This window comes from Poeciliopsis prolifica, unplaced genomic scaffold, assembly GCF_027474105.1.
Source record: "Poeciliopsis prolifica strain line A6 unplaced genomic scaffold, Auburn_PproV2 SCAFFOLD004, whole genome shotgun sequence".
In the NCBI taxonomy this organism is placed as follows: Eukaryota; Metazoa; Chordata; class Actinopteri; order Cyprinodontiformes; family Poeciliidae; genus Poeciliopsis; species Poeciliopsis prolifica.
Genome location: NW_026562379.1, coordinates 6,898,105 through 6,915,950, shown reverse-complemented (window position 1 = coordinate 6,915,950; position 17,846 = coordinate 6,898,105). Strand labels below are relative to the sequence as shown.

Below are 17,846 nucleotides of genomic sequence, written 5' to 3'. Positions count from 1 at the left end.
TATTGTGTTCTGTTACTTTAAGAACGAACAATTATTGTATAGTTTGTATGTAAAGTACAGCTCAACACGAGGTGTGACACTAGAATGCTGTGTGTTTTGTTGTTCTGCCTAAGGTCAGTTACTATTGGGTGATTGCACTTTTCCTGAGTTCTGATTGACTGGGGGGCGGGACTAAAGAGAGTACCGCGGGAGAGGAGAGCAGAACAAGAAAGGGGAGAGACGACGCGGGTACTCAGTGGAGTTAGCTGGAACTTTTGTGAGCCGTTTCGGTGGAATACCGGCTACAAAGTGCCCCAACTTGGCTGTGGACTAGCACCAAGGGACAGCTGACGGATCGAGGAAGAAGCGAGCGGTGAGCTGGATGCGGAGGTCTGCATTGGAGCTGTCGAGACCCACTACACCTGTGTCGGGCCTGCTGTGTTGGAGTTGGCTGCGGTTTCCTCCGCCTCTACCCAAAAGGCGCGGATTAACCGACAGATGTCTGTGAGATGAGCCGTCAGGAACTGTACACCTGTCACCGTGAATTGAGGACCAAGGGTGAGTGTCTTCAGTATCAGGCCTGCAACGGGGGTTTATAGACTATTTTGCCGGCTTTAATTTGTTTTATTTTTGGTGGGCCCACTCATTAAAGACTGTCAATTGTTTTATGTTTTTGGTGTTCAAACTAAAGGACTCCGATGTGTTCGGGACTGTTCCACATAATTTAGTTTGGGACTACATGAACATTTATAAGGAAGGGAAAGTCCCTATTTAAAAACCAGGTGGTTGAGAAAGCCTGGGTAGTATTTGTTTTTCATCTGTTTGGTTATTTGATGGTTAAGAACCACCAAAAGGTGTTGTTTTGAATTATATTACCTTTACAGACATAGGGTCTGCTGGTGACCATATTCAGTGTGAGGGTATATTTTCACATGTGGTTTACTTTATTTTTGTTCTGAAGTTTGGTAAATAAATACTTTACCTGAATAAAGTCTCATCATTTATGGGTCAGACATAGGCAGTTCAACTAAGTTGAATGACAAAACAGTACCTGGTGTTTCATGGGAAATGTAGTGAAACCAGTTTCTTGGGGCGTAACATTAAATAATTAGAACCCAGAGTGCTAAATCTAGCCTAGATACCAGGAAGCGCTACAGAAAGTTAACCAACATTATTGCTAATTATGTTTAAATCAGAACATAGCAAATGAGATATATTCATATAATGATAGACTGGTTTAGATGGACTATTTCCCAAAAATTAACCTATTTGACAAAAGCTTTGCTTATTTACTCTGGGTAACTTTTTCTCCTTTGAAGATCTAAAGCATTTTAGAAGAAATCTGAAAAAAAAATCTGTAAGGGAAAAGACTTCTCACAGCACTGTTTTTGCATTCCTGCTGTTTATCTGCCCATATAGGAAAAAAAGAACAAGTTGCGCCTTTCATTTTGATGTACAATGTATGATGAAAATGTATGTTAAGTTGAGTGTATATTATTGAAGCATTGAATCTATAGAAAACATGATAGACATTCCAAAGAACACAACTAAAGCAAAAAATAAAATAAGTTTGTAATAATTTCCTACAGATCTTATTTTAAATACTACAAATCACTTTACTAATTACTCAGTCAGCTGAATCCATTCTCTGTGATCCAGAGTTAGCAAGGCCTGAAGCCTGCCTCTCATGAATTCACAGTCAGACCCCATCAAAGACAGAAAAACACATTTGATTCTTTTATTCCTTTGATCATTGAAGCTGACCAACACACCCCCACACACACACACACGCACGCACGCACGCACACTTATCCAAAGTCACTCTACTCTGTTGTTGTCCTTCTTTCATCCCAGGTTATATGAATGATGAAGCAAACATCTGGTCCTCCTCTTCATCTGCACTGCTCAAGTGGCTGAACGCACCTGCTGCCCTGCTGTTTCCCACTCCATCTGTTCAGTCAGCCTGCGTCTCTCCCTGATTTTCTCTTGATTAAGGTGGAGACTGCGAACTCTCAAATCATCTGTGCTTAATGTACCTTTTGAGTGTTCCCAAACAATAGTGGGTGGTGGATAGCCTTCAGCAGAGCAGTTAAGGGTCACAGTTTTCCCATAGATTCCATCTTGATCCTCAGGCTGAACCACAAACTGAGGTGGAACTATGCACAAACACAAATGAAGAACAGCGTTTTATTATGCACCATACATTTAATATCTTTAACACAGGAAGAGTGTATTTCTTAAATATTTGTTACAAAAAAGACTTTCATTGGGGAACGTGAAACAAAGAAGTGCACAGATACATGGTGTTTTTGTTTACAGAGATTTGATCAATGACTGGTCAGAAACTCAAAATTATAATATTTTTTGTTTTTTAGAACAACAGAAGTATTTAAAAAATAAGTCAAAGAGAAGAAGAAATGTGTTTGAAAGAAAATTACTTTCTTTGAAAATGTATGCTAAGTTGGGGGCTTGCTAATATGTAATTGAACTTGAAATGCACAGAAAATATGATAGACACCCAATATCTTTAGCATGTTTGAAGTTCAGTCAGAATAAAGCCCTAAAGACTTTGTAAACAATAGGAACGTCATGTGGTAGAAAACAGATCTTTTAAACACTTTTGAGCTGTAAACATACTAAGAAAGCAATTTGACAACTTATGCTTCTAATATAAAATAACTATCACTCTTAGGGAAAAACAATTCTAATTGTCTACAATTAACAGCAGAAAGTTACAAAAACTGGAGGTCAGAAATGGACTATACAAGTCTCATTGGTGAATCTCTAGAATTTTAACCCCAATCTTAACCCCAATGGTAACCCCAATCTTACCATTGGTAAGATTGGTAACCCAATGGTTACCCCAAGGTAACCCCAATGGTTACCGTGGTTAAGATTTGGGTTAAGATTGGGGTTACCATTGGGGTTACCAATGGGGTTAAGATTGGGGTTACCATTGGGGTTAAGATTGGGGTTACCATTGGGGATAAGATTGGGGTTACCATTGGGGATAAGATTGGGGTTACCATTGGGGCTAAGATTGGGGTTATCACTGGGGTTAAGATTGGGGTTACCATTGGGGTTAAAATTGGGGTTACCATTGGGGATAAGATTGGGCTTACCATTGGGGCTAAGATTGGGGTTATCACTGGGGTTAAGATTGGGGTTACCAATGGGGTTAAGATTGGGGTTACCTTTGGGGTTAAGATTGGGGTTACCATTGGGGTTAAGATTGGGGTGACCATTGGATTTAATATTGGGGTTAAGATTGGGGTTACCATGCATGCAGCTCAGGGTCACATCAAGGGCAAAGTTGGTTTGCTTTCTTACCTCGAACAATAAGCTGACTCTGATGCTCTACAACAGCGGCCTCGTTTCGGGCGATGCAGGTGTAGTTGCCGTTGTGGTCAGGTGTCAGGTTGTTTATTCGCAGTGAGCTGGTGAAGTCGATGTTGTCGACCGTCACACCCAAGCTGGCGGGGATTGGCCGTCCATCTTTCTGCCAGGTGATATCTAGTGGCCGGTCGCCCGACATGACCACGCAAGGTATGAACACACGCTGACCGATAGTGAAGCGCTGAAACTCAAAGGGCTGGATGTATGGAGGGACTGTAGAAAAGAGAAAAAAAGAAAACACCAAATGCCACCTTTTGGTGTTGATCTACAGAAATAGTCTGCAGAAAAAATCTGAACCAACTCATTTATTGTTTTCGGCCATTTGAAATCGGATCATTTTGACACAGTGTAAAAAACTGTGTGAAGCCTGATGTATGTGAAAAAAATTGTGTCTGGAGCAAGCAATTTAGGTCAAAGAAAGGGAAATGTTTGTTAGAAAATAAAATGCTTTGCTAAACAAACAAACATTGAACCTTCACACATTAAAATATAAAAATCCAAAAAATACAAGTGGAAGAAAAATGATAAATTCTTTCTTTCTTGTGATGGACACATGTTTCAATAATTTCACAATAGATTTTCTAAATGGTGTGTCTTTTTTTTATATATCTAAAGAAACTTTTGATCCACGTCTTTTTCATCAGTCCTGCCCATTTAAGCTCTAAACATTCAAAAACTCAACTGGTTTATGCATACATTTTGTTTCTTCATTCATCACACAGTAATTGAGTCGAATGTAGATGTAAAACATAATGGTCTCATTCCAGTGCATATACTCAAGTCTTATAAAGGTGAGGCGGATTTCTAAGATGACTCCACTGCTGAGTGGGTCAGGAAACTGAGTCTGGCTGCAGAATCACACAGTTATATGATAATAATGTATTCAAATTACTTGCTCTGTATTCACTGGGAAATCTCCGACCATCGCACAAGTCATCAACGAGTGTGTCCAAGCGAGTTCAAACAGCACTGAAATACGCTGCACTTTAGCAGCTTATTTAATTCAAAACAAAGTGGAGATAATGGACTCCAGGGATTCCCCCAAAACACTTCCACATTTTAAGCATGAGTAGAGTAAATTAACAAATGCACTTGCTCGCTACAGCACCACTGGGAAGGCTTGCTTTATATCATCATGCTCTCCTATGCTATCAGTCTCTTTTTGCCCCGGTTTTCTTTGCTCCACGGGAAAGTGTTTTATAGTGACAACAAGGCACCTTAATGGAGGCATAATGGGGAAGCCCTTTTTAGTATTACCTATTACAGTTGTAAGATCTCAGAGGAGATCAGTCATTCAGCCCAGTAATATCATAAATGAATCACACAGCTTTATATGCATTGATACAGTGACTTGACTCGCCTAATAAAGTCAACTTCTTCCCCTGGGAATTTTAGCCCGTAGATTTTAATTTACAAATTCAATCATGTCTGTTTATTGCATGCTGCTGCTTTTGGGAGTAGAAAGGTTAAAGAGCAATGACACGAGCTCATCATAAAGCTCCATCAAATAAAGGAAGTGAACTTTATGGAAACAGATGATATCATACCTACCTTAACAATTTATTCAAATTGTTGGAAATACAGTGGGGTTAACAAAATGTTGTGCTGAATGATCAGGCTATTATTATAAACACAGGCCAAAAACAAACTATTTTGTTTCTGGTCATGTTGTAGGACCTTCCACCACCATTTAATGGCAACAATATGGTTCAAAACAAAAACAATTTGGATGATAAAATCAACCCCTCGGCAGGAGACAGTGAAAAAGAGGGAAATAGTTTGCTTTACACTCAATTAATTAATTGTATTTTGACTAAAAACAAAAACATTTTAGAAGCTCACCAGTGTTTTAATGCACAAATGTGAAATAACACATTTTAAAAGAAAATTACTTTCTAAAATATGCTACATTTTTAGGTTAGTACCCTCTTAATAAATATTTAAAAATGTCCCATTAAAACTACAGAGTGGTCCTTTTTTTTACTGTTGTTTACCTTACAAATAAATAAATTAACATGAAACTGAGCAAACCTTTTCACCTGTTAAACACTCACCTCTAACCCGAACATGGACACTTTGGGACTCCATCTTGTTGGGTTGAACCATCACCTTGCAGTTGTACTCCCCAGCATCCACCTGCTGCACGTTGCTCAACTTCAAGGTACCGTTATTCTCAAAAGCTCGCTGTCGGTGATTGAAAGGGAGCAAAACCGAGTTTTTGTACCACTTTATGGAGTAGTAAGGGTAGCCAATCACACGGCAGTGAACAAAGGCGTCCCGTCCCGCAATTGCTGTGATGTTTTTCATTGGGCGGATGCTTGCTCGGCCTACAAACGGACAGAGAGTGAGAATTGGTTCTCAGTTCAAAAATACTGAAAGAGACCAGAGTATTGATATCACATCCAACTAGCTGCTAAATTGGCTCTGCCTTGTTATTTTATTTAGTGAAATAACTAAGTATACTGGGAACAAGTAATTGTCCTACTTACAGTTCTGTCACACATGCCTCAAATCATCAAAAGAATCTAATATCAAACAAAAATAATCCGATTAAATACAAAATTTTTGAAATGGTTTATTTATTGAACAAAAAGCCTACCATTACCTACATGCCCCTTTGAAAAGTCATGGATTAATTGTGATTAATCATATTTTACTATCCAATTCCTTTAACCACACCTTGGCTTGTTTCATCCTAGCCCTGAAAAATGAGAACCTGACTGGAAACATTGAAGTGGGCTGAAAATTCATGAGATGAAACCTAAAGAAAATCAAGACCAGACAAGAAAAATAGGCAGTTACTTCAGTCAAATATTTTTCTAATCCTTTTGCACTCCAGCGATCCGCAGTGAAAGACATTATTAACAAACCAAAATCACTCCTAGAGCGCATTAATGACTCATCACCAAGGTCACAACAACTAAATCATGGGAGGCCTCACCTGCCTCAAGACCAAAACCACAGCTAGCCATTAAAACCACTAAGACATCCCAAAATCATCCTGATGAAAACATGTTTTAGACTGATGAGTAAAAAGTGAAATATTTTGAAGGTGAGCATCCTGGTATATTTGCTGAGATTTGCTGCTTCACAATCGGAATGACTTGCCCTTATTGATAAAGCCATCAATTCTTCCGTCTACCACTTAAATTCATGCACATACCAGGAAAGACCTAACTATGACATGACCACAAAGAGGCTTGAAAACCTTCCAGTGCGAATGAATCAAGACGATTCTTCAAAAAACGTGTTGGCCAAAACTCCTCCACAGTCAAAGATTTACTCTGGTTGGTTTTGTCTGGGCACCAAAATCTGTAGGAGGGAAAATATTTTCACATACCACGGTATAATTTCTATGTAGTTTCAGTTTTTCTACTTGCCACCAAATACAAAGTAAATCTGCTGTTTTAAGCTTCCGTTGCACAAGCTCTAATTGTAACTATGCATAGAGGCGGTGAAATGACAAGCAGATGAAAGTACGCTAACTATCTGAAGGAAATGTAATATTTAAATAACACTTTCTCTGTAATACACTAAGCATCAAGTAAAATGTAAAGCATTCAGAGTCTCATCCTGTATCTATTAAAATGGAAACAGAGTAATCTCTTTAACATCTGTTAGAGAAAAGCTGAACAGGCTGCTTGAGTAAATACATGCAGACACAGACACACATGAATAGTCACTTGCACTCACAACCACATTGCAGATGAATGTACTCAGACAGAGGAAATATATTTGTCTTCTGGCTATTTACAAACCATATTCAGACAAATTTATGAGCTAAAAATCCAGATAATTATGTTAACTTATGAATACAGCTGTGATCAAACTGTAATAATTCAAAGAGACAATAATATATACTATTCAAGGCTGAAAGAAACAGAAAGAGGCAAACTGAGGCTATTGAGTGAAGACTTAAAGGGAACACCACGTAATAAGAGTTAATAAGGCAAATAAAATTACTGTGCAAAATACTGCATTAAAAAAACTCAAAGAAACCTTCAGAAAAAAAAAGAAATAAGCTACAGTTCATATTCCAGACAACAGCATTTGTTCCTTCACTGCAGACACACACAAAGAGACACACAGTTTGTGTATTGTTGTTCTTGGAGGAGCTGATTTGACAAGCACCTCTTACGTTTATTCGAGCCTGGTGGTACACGACCCCGGCCGAGTTGCTGCACGTGCACCGATACAACCCGCCGTCCGGCACCTGAGTGTGGGTCACGTTGAGCTGGCTAACCACGTGGCCCTCGTGGGTCTCATAATGGCCCAGGTGGTGATGGGCATCTTTGATGACGGGGTCATCATCCAGCGACCAGCTGCACCTGGGAGGCGGCGTTCCCTTCACGTTGCAGACTAGGAACAGGGGTTCGTTAGGGTTCACCACCTTCTCGCTGAAAGAGGATAAGATTTTTGGGGTCCCGTCTGCATTGGGGTATGAGGCAGAGCACAGTGGGAATGAAACAGAAGGTCAGTCAATCAAAGCATTGTGTTCGGCATCTGTCCAGATGGTACAATATATTTTGACTTCAACAAAACTGTTATCAAATCATTCTGCATGCTTAAACCACATAAATGTAAAACTTAGACACTCAAAGACCCAAACTGTTTAATTTGAGAAAGTTTCATTTATTGAACACAACTTTTTAAAATTATTTCAGCAAATTCTCCTTCAAACAATGTATAGTGATTGTTTAACAATTCAACTAAATCACAAGCATTTAGCAGCGACCTGGTTTGTCAGATCATCGTTGCAATTTCCAGTGTCAGTATTTTGCTTGAAAAAAGTCAGAAAGTCTTTCTTCTGAAAATAGGAGATAGAAATACAACTCTGGAAATATTGTAAAAATTGCCGCAAAAAATTTAACAAATAAAGGCGAAGCATGAATTTATTCATATTCGACTGTATTTTAAAGTGAGTCCACATAGGATATAAAGAGCTAATTTAATAATTTTACGCATGAAGAGTGAATATAAATTCTAGATTATTTCTTGGCTTTGCGCTTGAGCTCCGATTTTCTTTTCAGGATGGACTGATTCTATCTATTGAACTTCAATAAACTTTATAAATAAGTCTGAGCGCACAAATTTATTGTGTATTTAGATGCAGCTATCTTCTTGAGCTGTATTTATGCAACTCAAGCCTTGTTTTTTGTTCCTGGCGTTTTTCTCTCACACATTCAGTGTAGTTGGCTTTCGAATTCTCTCTTCCTGCCTGCAGTTTCTCTCTGGTAATCCAGGTTTGTTCCATGTGATTATAGATTATCAATATCTTCTTCTTATGCCGCCCCAACCACAGAAGACAGTTGCCTAAGCAACGGCGCCAAGGTTGATCATGAGCATTCATGTGCATGTGTTTCTGTCTGCGTTTGTGTTAAATCTAGTGTGATCGTACTTGTGGTGGATTGGAGTCACTGCCCCATAAACTTCAAGTTAATATCCAACTCATTGATTATGCATAGAGCAGCTGCTAATTCGCCTGCACACATGGGTTCTTAGATTAAAGGAGCATTTTACCTTCAAGGATAACCTGTACGAAGTCTTGTGCCGACATCTTGCCCTTCCTGGCGAAGCACTGATAAGCTCCGCCATCACTTTTCGTCATTCCCTCGATGATTATGTTCTCCCGGTTAAGCCCTGTGAAGCGAACATTGTTTCCAGGGTAGATGATCTCTCCATTGCGATACCAAGAGAGCTCGTATTCATCGGAACCGCTCACGCTACAAGACAGAGACACCTTGCTTCCCACACTGCCTTTCACTTTTCGAGGACTGACCATTGCCTTCAAGGGCTCTGCGGACACAGAAAACAGAATTACTGTCGCACACAAGTTGTTTTCTATCACTTTGATGGTAAAATTGAAGAGTTAAGAAAAATTGTCAGTAAAGGCAGTGTTCTTTGATGAGACTTACGCTTAACATACAGGCGACCCATGACCTCTGCGTTGCCATAGCTGTTCCAAACTTCACATACATATGTTCCCGAATCAATGGGCTGTGCATTCTCTATGAGCAACCCTGAGATGGTCTGGCGAAAGCGACTGTCTGGCTCCAAGGGGCTGTTGTCCTTCAGCCAGCGGTATTTGGGTGTGGGGAAGCCTGAGGCCTTACAGGGCAGCTCCACTCGATGATTAATCTTCACCTCTTTGTGGTCAAAGCCGTCCAAGATGGCTGGCTCAGCATTGGTGGGATCTGGACAGAGGAGAGAATTTGGGTTAATTAGTTGTGAGCATCGCCAAATCAGAATGTTGGTCGTTGTAATCTAACACAAATAGTTGGGGTCAATATTTGTTTTCTATCAACATCATCTGTGGTACTTTGAAAAAGTATTCACACCCCATTGATGTTTTTCACATCAATGGGGGATGTTACAACCATTCGTATCAATAATACATGTTTTTTTGTTTTGGAGAAGCATGATGTGGTAGTGAATTGTGTCCACTTATAGACCACATTTGTGACAAAAGTCCTCAATCCTCCTGAACATACCATCAACCAACCTAGGGTCAAGTGAGATGGTGTCATGTGCTAGAAGAAAACCTACAGAAGAGTTGAGATGAAGAAAAGGGTTTGCTTTCCAGCATGACAACATCTCTAAATGTGCCACCACGAGCTGTAATGGGATAATTCAGATCAAAGTATATTCAAGTTTTAGAATGACCCAGTTAAAATCCAAAGCTAAACCTAATACAGACTCATTGGTTCACAGATGTTCTCGCTAACTGAGCTTCAGCTATGATGCAAAGAGAGGCAACAATCTCAGTTCATTGATGCACAAAGCTGACAGACACATACTCGCAAATAATTGCAGCTATAATGGCAATGGCAGGTTGTTCAGCAAAGTATTGACTCCAGCAGGATGAGTAGAAATACATGCCACACTTCTCAGATGTTTCTTAATTAAAAAGAATTAATTAAGAAACATCAACTGCAAACTGTAGTTGTGATGTGACAAAACATTCAAGGGGTTTGAAGACTTTTGCACTTTCAATCTAGTAATAAATCAATCTAAGGCACATTTCAGTTTATTTGGTCAACGTGACTGAAGCATGAAACCAGCATACTGACCTGACACAATGAGACGCGCGCTGTTGCTCTGCCGTGACTCACCGGTGTACCGGTGGCGTGTTGTGCAGCGGTAGTTATTTAGGCCATCCTCAGGCAGGACGTCCACAATGTACAAGGCTCCCGTAGATGTGATGAGATATCTTTGTCCTGGAGCAGATAGGAGAACAAGGTGAGACATGAGGGACAGCAGTTGTTAGACCGCTACACAGAATCAAAGCAACTTTTTACATCATAAAACATTCATTCACTCAGGCATATCTCAAGGATTTCTTTCTCCGTGGGATACCAGTTAAGAATAAATCTCAAAGCAAACAGAGTTTGTTATGTACATATTTAAACCAGTAATGTTAGTTGTGTTGGAACATAAAACACAAACTCTCTTCATAGCGCACCAGCAGTGTCAGAGCAATGAATTCAGATCTGCATATCTCAAGCATCTCTGATCTTTAATAGCGTTCATTGTCTTTGTGTTCCTGCTTACAGCGCAATCTCCCCAGTGTCACCGTTTGATAAAGAAAGCCAATTTTTCTTCGGCTGTCACTGCCAGTTCCTTAAGTGCAGTAACATTATGTTAATTCAACAGATCAAACTAGGCTGAGTGGGGTTGTCAACATCCATGAGGAAATAAACCTTCCTCTGCAGCATCAAATGGATCCTCACATTCCCATGGGACCAGACTGATGTCAGAATTGATTGTAAAATGGAATTTTAAGGAGACTGTCAGTGCTGTGTAAAGGTGAGTATTATAGGACAGAAAATGCACAAAAGGCCTCGGCTAGAAAATGGACAGTTTCAGAAACTTTGATTACAGAGAAGGTGACAGATTAAAGCAGTAGCACACCACTTAGAGCAAGGCACCTTGTTTTATTATTCCATTGATATTACAGTCGGAGCATCAAATTTCTTATTTAAATAAAACATAAATAAAAAAATCACTGAAATAACAGCATTTTTTGATCAGTTTTTTTTTTCTCACTTTTTTGGACATTTTATATAAACAAGTTGTTTTTCCAACAATTTGCTAATTAAGTGAATTAAGTATGTTTGTATAATTTGATCAGGGGTCATAATCTGTCAAATCTACAATTAATTAAAACAAAGAGAAATAAACTTTCACACCGTGGTTAAAATGCATCAGTGGAAAATATGTCTTGCACAGCAAAAATGTAATTAAAGGAGGCAAATTGTCCATGAACACTTTAATTAAGCTTATTGAAAAGACACCAACATATAAAAACAATGCTGAAGGTCTCAGACTGATCCAATCATTCTACAGACATGAGGCTTATTACCATAAAAAAAAAACTTTCATCTCTACCTAAAATTTTGATCTAGTAGAAGGCCAACACAAACAATGGATGACAGATTATGATAATAACCGGTGTTATTATACTGAAACAAGTAAAGTCTATATTAATTGCTGAAGCATCATTTTAAACTTAAAGACTGGAGTCTTTATGTATAATGTATATTCATGTTTCTGCAGAAAGATTTTTGAGAGAAGAACAAACATGCATCTTGTAAAGTTCAGTACAATATTAAGATAGCATGTTCTGCATCATTATTCTACAATCATCTATATATGTTTTTCCTAGCCACACTCAAGTTAAATTCACAAAGGATGAATAGTAGACAGCATCAAAGGAGTAATAATTAATTTTATTTTTCTGTGTAATTCCCAACAAGACACCAAAAACAAAAGCGAATATAAACAACATGTATTGCTTTAATCTTTTTTGTGTGCATGGAGAAAAAAACCCAACATCTTCCAAACAGACATGAACAAGCAAGTGGATGGTAATCTTGTCTCTGTGTGGGTGACCAAATTACATACAGGCTTATTTAGGCCTTGAAACATCATCCCCTATAGATCAGACCATATGTCAGGCTGTAATTACAGTCTTTCTCTATGTTTCATGTTAGTGAGGTAGGCTGCTGTACTGCACTGCATTACAAGCGTTTCAGGATGGATATGTCAATTTATGATACTGTCTGGACAAATTTGCTTTAAGAAAGAGAAAAACACTGAAGGATTTGGCACTTTTTTTTTTTTACAAAAACCGTGCTTTACTTTAATATTCATCCAGAGACTATTTACAAAAGAAGCTAAACATGTTTAATTTGCTAGCATTTTATATGCAATTGCTAGCATTTTAAATGCATTTCTTTTATGTTTACACAGGCAAAATGAAATCATCCTTGTGGGGTTCAGCAAAGTGGGGGAATAGCTGAGGTGGGGTGAAGCAAGACGAAACTGCTCAGCTATTGTAAGGACTGACCTAGATAGAACCGACAATGGATTCCATGGATATGATGTCCTGAAGGGGTTTCAAGGGTTTTACATACAAGGCTGTTAGACGGGCAACCAGCAAGTGAAATCTATAAACAGAGGGAGTGAGGGTGTGACTGCATGCGTGTGTGAGTGTGTGTGTATCTGTGTGTGCCCAGCAGCCATGTATGCATACCAGAAAGCCATACAATTGGTAAAAGGAATTATTTTCACTACTTAGGAAGGCCCGTTCTTAATAATTATTTTTGATATTTTGTTTTAATCCCACCATTTTCTTCATGTCTGCTCTGAAATAACTACATCTTGAAAGAGCAAAATCCCTGAAAAATACACATTGTGATTCAGACACAAAACCAACATTTAGGCATCACCTCCAAATCCATCCCCAACCATGCCTCACTTCTCTTTCTCGCTTCTGGCTTCTCCATTTTGATTCAGAACTGGCCCTCTGAAATCTCACTGTGGAATCCATCTTGAGTGAGACAAAATGGTATTTCACTCCAGCCGCTGTGAGCTGCAGCAATTTTCTCCTCAAGCACCCCTATGCTCCTGCAATACCTTTTAAGACATCAGAGCTCAGTTATTGTGTAATGACAAAATAAAGTGCAGGCAGAAAGGACACTGCAGCAGAGAAAGCAATTCAAAATGTATGCTATTGTGCTTCTGTTTTTTAATTTAGTTGCTCTTTCACCTGCTTACAGCATCAGCTTTTAGTAGGTTTTTCCTGAACACAGGAATAGATGTTGGAAAAAGGTACAAAATAATTTAAATACCGTAAATACACTGTGATACAGTGCAATGTAGAAACTGCTTTGGCTTAACTCAGGAGCTAATAGAAGTCCAAGTTCCCAGATGCATTAAAAATCCTCTTAGAAGATATTTTGGTGCTGTTGTCCGACAGTGGAGTCCCTCTCTCCATTCATACACAGCAGCGGCGCTGCAAAATGAAAAAGTGCTCCACTGCACCAGACACACTTTATCTAATCATCTCCACTTTTCCAGAGACAGGATCTAATACAAACAGTGGGCTCTTCTCAGCAGGCTAAATAAGCCCGGACATACAGATGAACTGGTGTCACACTGCCAATGTGCGCTCTGATGTCTCTGTGATTCAAATGAATGTCAAGCTGGTTTGATCTCAGCTGACAATTTTAAGACTAAATTAGACAAACTACCAGCATTTTTAGCCTAATTGGCTATGCAGTTTGCATCTGTCGCTCTGCATGATCAGAAGTGATTCATAAAATGCCCCAAAATGAACATATTTTTAGTGTTTATCCCAGCTTTAAAAGACAGCTTGGCAGGATGTCAAAAACATATTTACTTGAATAAATATATTAACATTATTTTTCAAGTCCCTTTACAGTGCTTAGCAAAAGATTTCCCAACCTTTTAATATTTCATATTTTGTTACATTACAGCATCACTGACTTCAGTGTATTTTATTGCAACAAACACACTTTGTGTTTTCCACTGTAAAGAGGAGGATGTTTTAAAGATTTTTCTTACTCACAAATGTCTGAAAAGTGTGGTGTGCATTTGTCTTTAGCTCGCCTATATCAATACATTACAAAGTGCTCTCAATTATGCTTCTAACCCTAACCCTCAAGGCTTGGTGTCTGGCAATGTTTAGTTGTGTCTCTGGTAAATCACATCTGAATCAAATGGATGAGTTACCTCCTCAGTATACAGTTAAGTTCTCCAGAGCTAATTACCTGATTATTCCAGACCTAGAGCTGCAGACTCATGCTCTATAGGCTGGGTATGAAAGTAACAGGTTTAAAAAAATTTAACAACAGGAATTCACTTCCGTAGAGGCTTGGTGACTTGGTGAGTTATTGCTGTTGTTTAAAGACAATGGCAGCTTTGCTTCTCAGTATACTGTGTACATGACACAGTGAGGAGGACTCCAGTTCTAGTCGGGTCAGCAAAGCCACAGAGATGATGAATGGTCTCATGAATGTACTAGGTCTGTGCAGCGACTACTTTAACCCACTTCAACTTTTCAGTGTCCTTTTGGACAAACCAATTATTAACCAATAGTTGTCACTAGTTCTCATCAAGCATAGAAGATGTTAGAAAAACCTTAAACCACTTAATTTACCCTCTGATGTTAATCTTTTTTTGAAAAATGAGATACATCACTTTGAAGGAAAAAGTTATTTAATGTCTTCCAGCTTTGAGTTACATTGTGAGATGACAGGCCACAGGGGAGCAACAAGTCAGATACCAGCTTTAATCTGCTTTGATTGAGGTCAGATCCCTGGACTAAACTCTACCTTAAAGCTCCTCTGGCTGATGCATAGCTGAAATCAGTCCAATGACTATTCTGCAGGCAGGACAGCTAATGTTAAAGCCTGACTTTCTAATTATTTGAATATTCAGGAGCAAGCCATATTGATAGTGACAAAAATTAAGTTAAATTTAAATAATTTCATAGCCATGCATCACTTGCCGTAGTTGGATGTACTCTGTTCTCACCCAATGGCTGCTGGAGATTACCACCAGCCACCATGACTTTACAACATGCTAAATATTGCAGGGGGTACTCATTCACACCTAAGAGCAATTCAGAGTATCTACTTAACCTAACAAATTTCAAGCTTTTGTTGCTTTATAGAGTATATCTAAGGTATTTGCTGTAAACAGTCAATATGCAGTAACACTTCTGGTACTCCATCATCAAAAATTTGACTAAACACTATTTGAATCTATTGTTTGCATTTTAAGACACTTTAGAGAAGGAATAATGTCTATTCATACAATTGTTGACAAAAAGTCAGACAAATGTAAGATATATTTTGAATGAACAGTAGATAAGCAAAATTAATGTGCAGAAAGTTAAAATACAATTTAGGCTGCAAAAACCACCTGTAAAAGTCATTTGAAAAATGTCTTTTTATCAATGCACCTGCACCGTGAATAGATGTTCAAAATACAAGTAAATGACAGAGCTGCCATTGAAGGCCGAATGAAGAAGGCATCCTTGATTCAGTGAAAGTTTTGGCATCAGCGCTGGAATGCAAAGAGACTCTCTGTCAGCCTCAAAACAACTCTGTGTTCCTGTTTGGCTCATTTTACTTCCTTCTCCTGAGCTCTCTTTCTCTCTCTCTCTCTGCCTCTCCCCGTCTCTCCCTCTGTGTGCTGAATCCTAAAACAGTGGCTGGCTGTGTGAAAACACTGCAATGAAATTATGCAGTCTCAAAGGTCCTGCATGGAACAATCACCTTGTCTTACCTAAACAAAATAATAATAATCGGGCTACCAACATTTTCCTACTATTTATATTAGAATTATTAGAATTTGAATATATTATCTCATTTTATTTCACGTAGTAGTACATAGTATAGTATTTTAATTTTTATAAATATGTAGTCCCTAGATATACCAATAAAATAAAAAGCATAAAAAGTTTTTATAAATTTTCCTAAAAAAGCAAGTAAAATATGTGCAATAGTTCCCTCAAACCACATTCATAGTTTGACTTGGTCGAAGCTTTCTAAGCTTATGAAAATTTAGACCACACATTTTTGTCCATATTAATCAGACATTCTTTTAAATATTTAATGTAGCCTACACAACAGAATACGAGAACAAAAAAGTACCTTTTTTTCCCGGTTTGTATGAACTGATTTTGCAATATAATTGAGATTGTATTCACAATTATTTACTTTGTATTTAAAAATATTACAGAAATCATATGACCTAAACTAAGGTATTTTCCTTTGCTTTTAGGAAGAACAGTTTCCAAAAAGGTAACAGAGTAAAATACACTGAATGGTATTTTAAGAATTTCATCATTCATTTTTCATTTTAATGAATAATTTGTGCTTTATAATTCATTCAGAAATGTCCAACTGTCATGAGATGAACAATTAATTATTAATGAAGTACAAAAACAAGTGAAAGATGTCATGTTAATAAATAATGCCTTCCAGTCCTTTATTTAGATAAATGCATCTGAAGTTGAGGAGGTGGAGCCTGTTGACTGAAAACAAAGAGTTGTAGCTTCACCATCTGGCATAAGTGTAAATTTTATAAGGTTCTCAGAAAAAAATATGTTTATAAATAAATATACATTTGTTGTGTAAGTTTCTCATGATTGACTGATGAATAATGAAACAAACAATTCTACCAACAAATGAACTTTGTTCGGGGTTTTGCTGCATTAATTAATGTTTTTTTAGTTTTATTTTTTAAGTAAGATTGAACAGATTGGTTGTAAACAGTCATTTTACCTTCAGATATGTCACTTTTTAATCTAATTAATTATTTTATGAATGTTGCTTTAGAAAATGTTTCTCAACTGAACAATGCACATTTTGTTATTCTGCCTTATAAAAATTAGCAGTGACTAGCAGATATTCTACTATCTGCTCGTAATTCACATACTGTTCTACAAATAGCAACAGTATGTGAATTAAATAAGAACGAAAGCACAACAAGATACTTTTTCTAAGAAATGTCTACATAAGTCAGATTGCACACCAAAGACCTGGTAGGATATTTTAGTATAAAAACAATGATGTCCAGCCTCAAAAAATACAGCCAACAAAAAGTATCTTAAATAAGTGATGCCTGGAAAGGCATCTCTGGAAAGTGACGCCTTTCCAGTGGCATCACTTTCCAGTGATGAATAATGAAACAAACATTGTAGATTGATGTTAATATTGTTAAATGCTACTGGCTAAATGTTGATTGCTAAAGTATCCGATAAGACAATACTGAATGAATGCTTAACAGCAGGGCTTCCAGGAGCACTTCCAGCCAGTTATAAGGAAAACAATCGAACCGTGTTGAACCAAATAATATTTATAGTCTTAATGAATATAACAACATATCCCTTGCGTTAAAGAAACAAACACTTTTTTTACCATAATCTTTTCTTTTTTTTGTTTTATTTAAACAGATTTTCTTTCTTTTATGAATGCTGTAAAAATGACATAGATGCTTGTAGCCTTAAATACTTTAAGAACTTAGAGACATAAAGTTGAGCATGCTCCAATGAGGAAGATAAAGACCACAAATAAATTAAGATCTTTGTGTTCACAATGGGAGGGCACCTTTGTACAGGACCACACGGTGAGAGGATTAATTTTACATTTATGTAT

The 17,846-nt window shown here is 37.9% G+C and overlaps 1 protein-coding gene across 2 annotated transcripts in view; it reads right to left on the bottom strand.

Moving 5' to 3' along the window:
- dscamb (Down syndrome cell adhesion molecule b) overlaps nt 1-17,846 on the bottom strand; it is a 119,721-nt gene that overhangs the window by 33,028 nt on the left and 68,847 nt on the right. For both annotated transcript variants that reach the window (XM_055028454.1, XM_055028455.1), the window contains exons 4-10: nt 10,446-10,592; nt 9,291-9,569; nt 8,896-9,171; nt 7,507-7,803; nt 5,430-5,702; nt 3,310-3,588; nt 2,016-2,135 (exon numbers count right to left, since the gene is read on the bottom strand). In XM_055028454.1, coding sequence (XP_054884429.1) covers nt 2,016-2,135; nt 3,310-3,588; nt 5,430-5,702; nt 7,507-7,803; nt 8,896-9,171; nt 9,291-9,569; nt 10,446-10,592 — 1,671 coding nt within the window. The remainder of the gene's footprint in view (nt 1-2,015; nt 2,136-3,309; nt 3,589-5,429; nt 5,703-7,506; nt 7,804-8,895; nt 9,172-9,290; nt 9,570-10,445; nt 10,593-17,846) is intronic.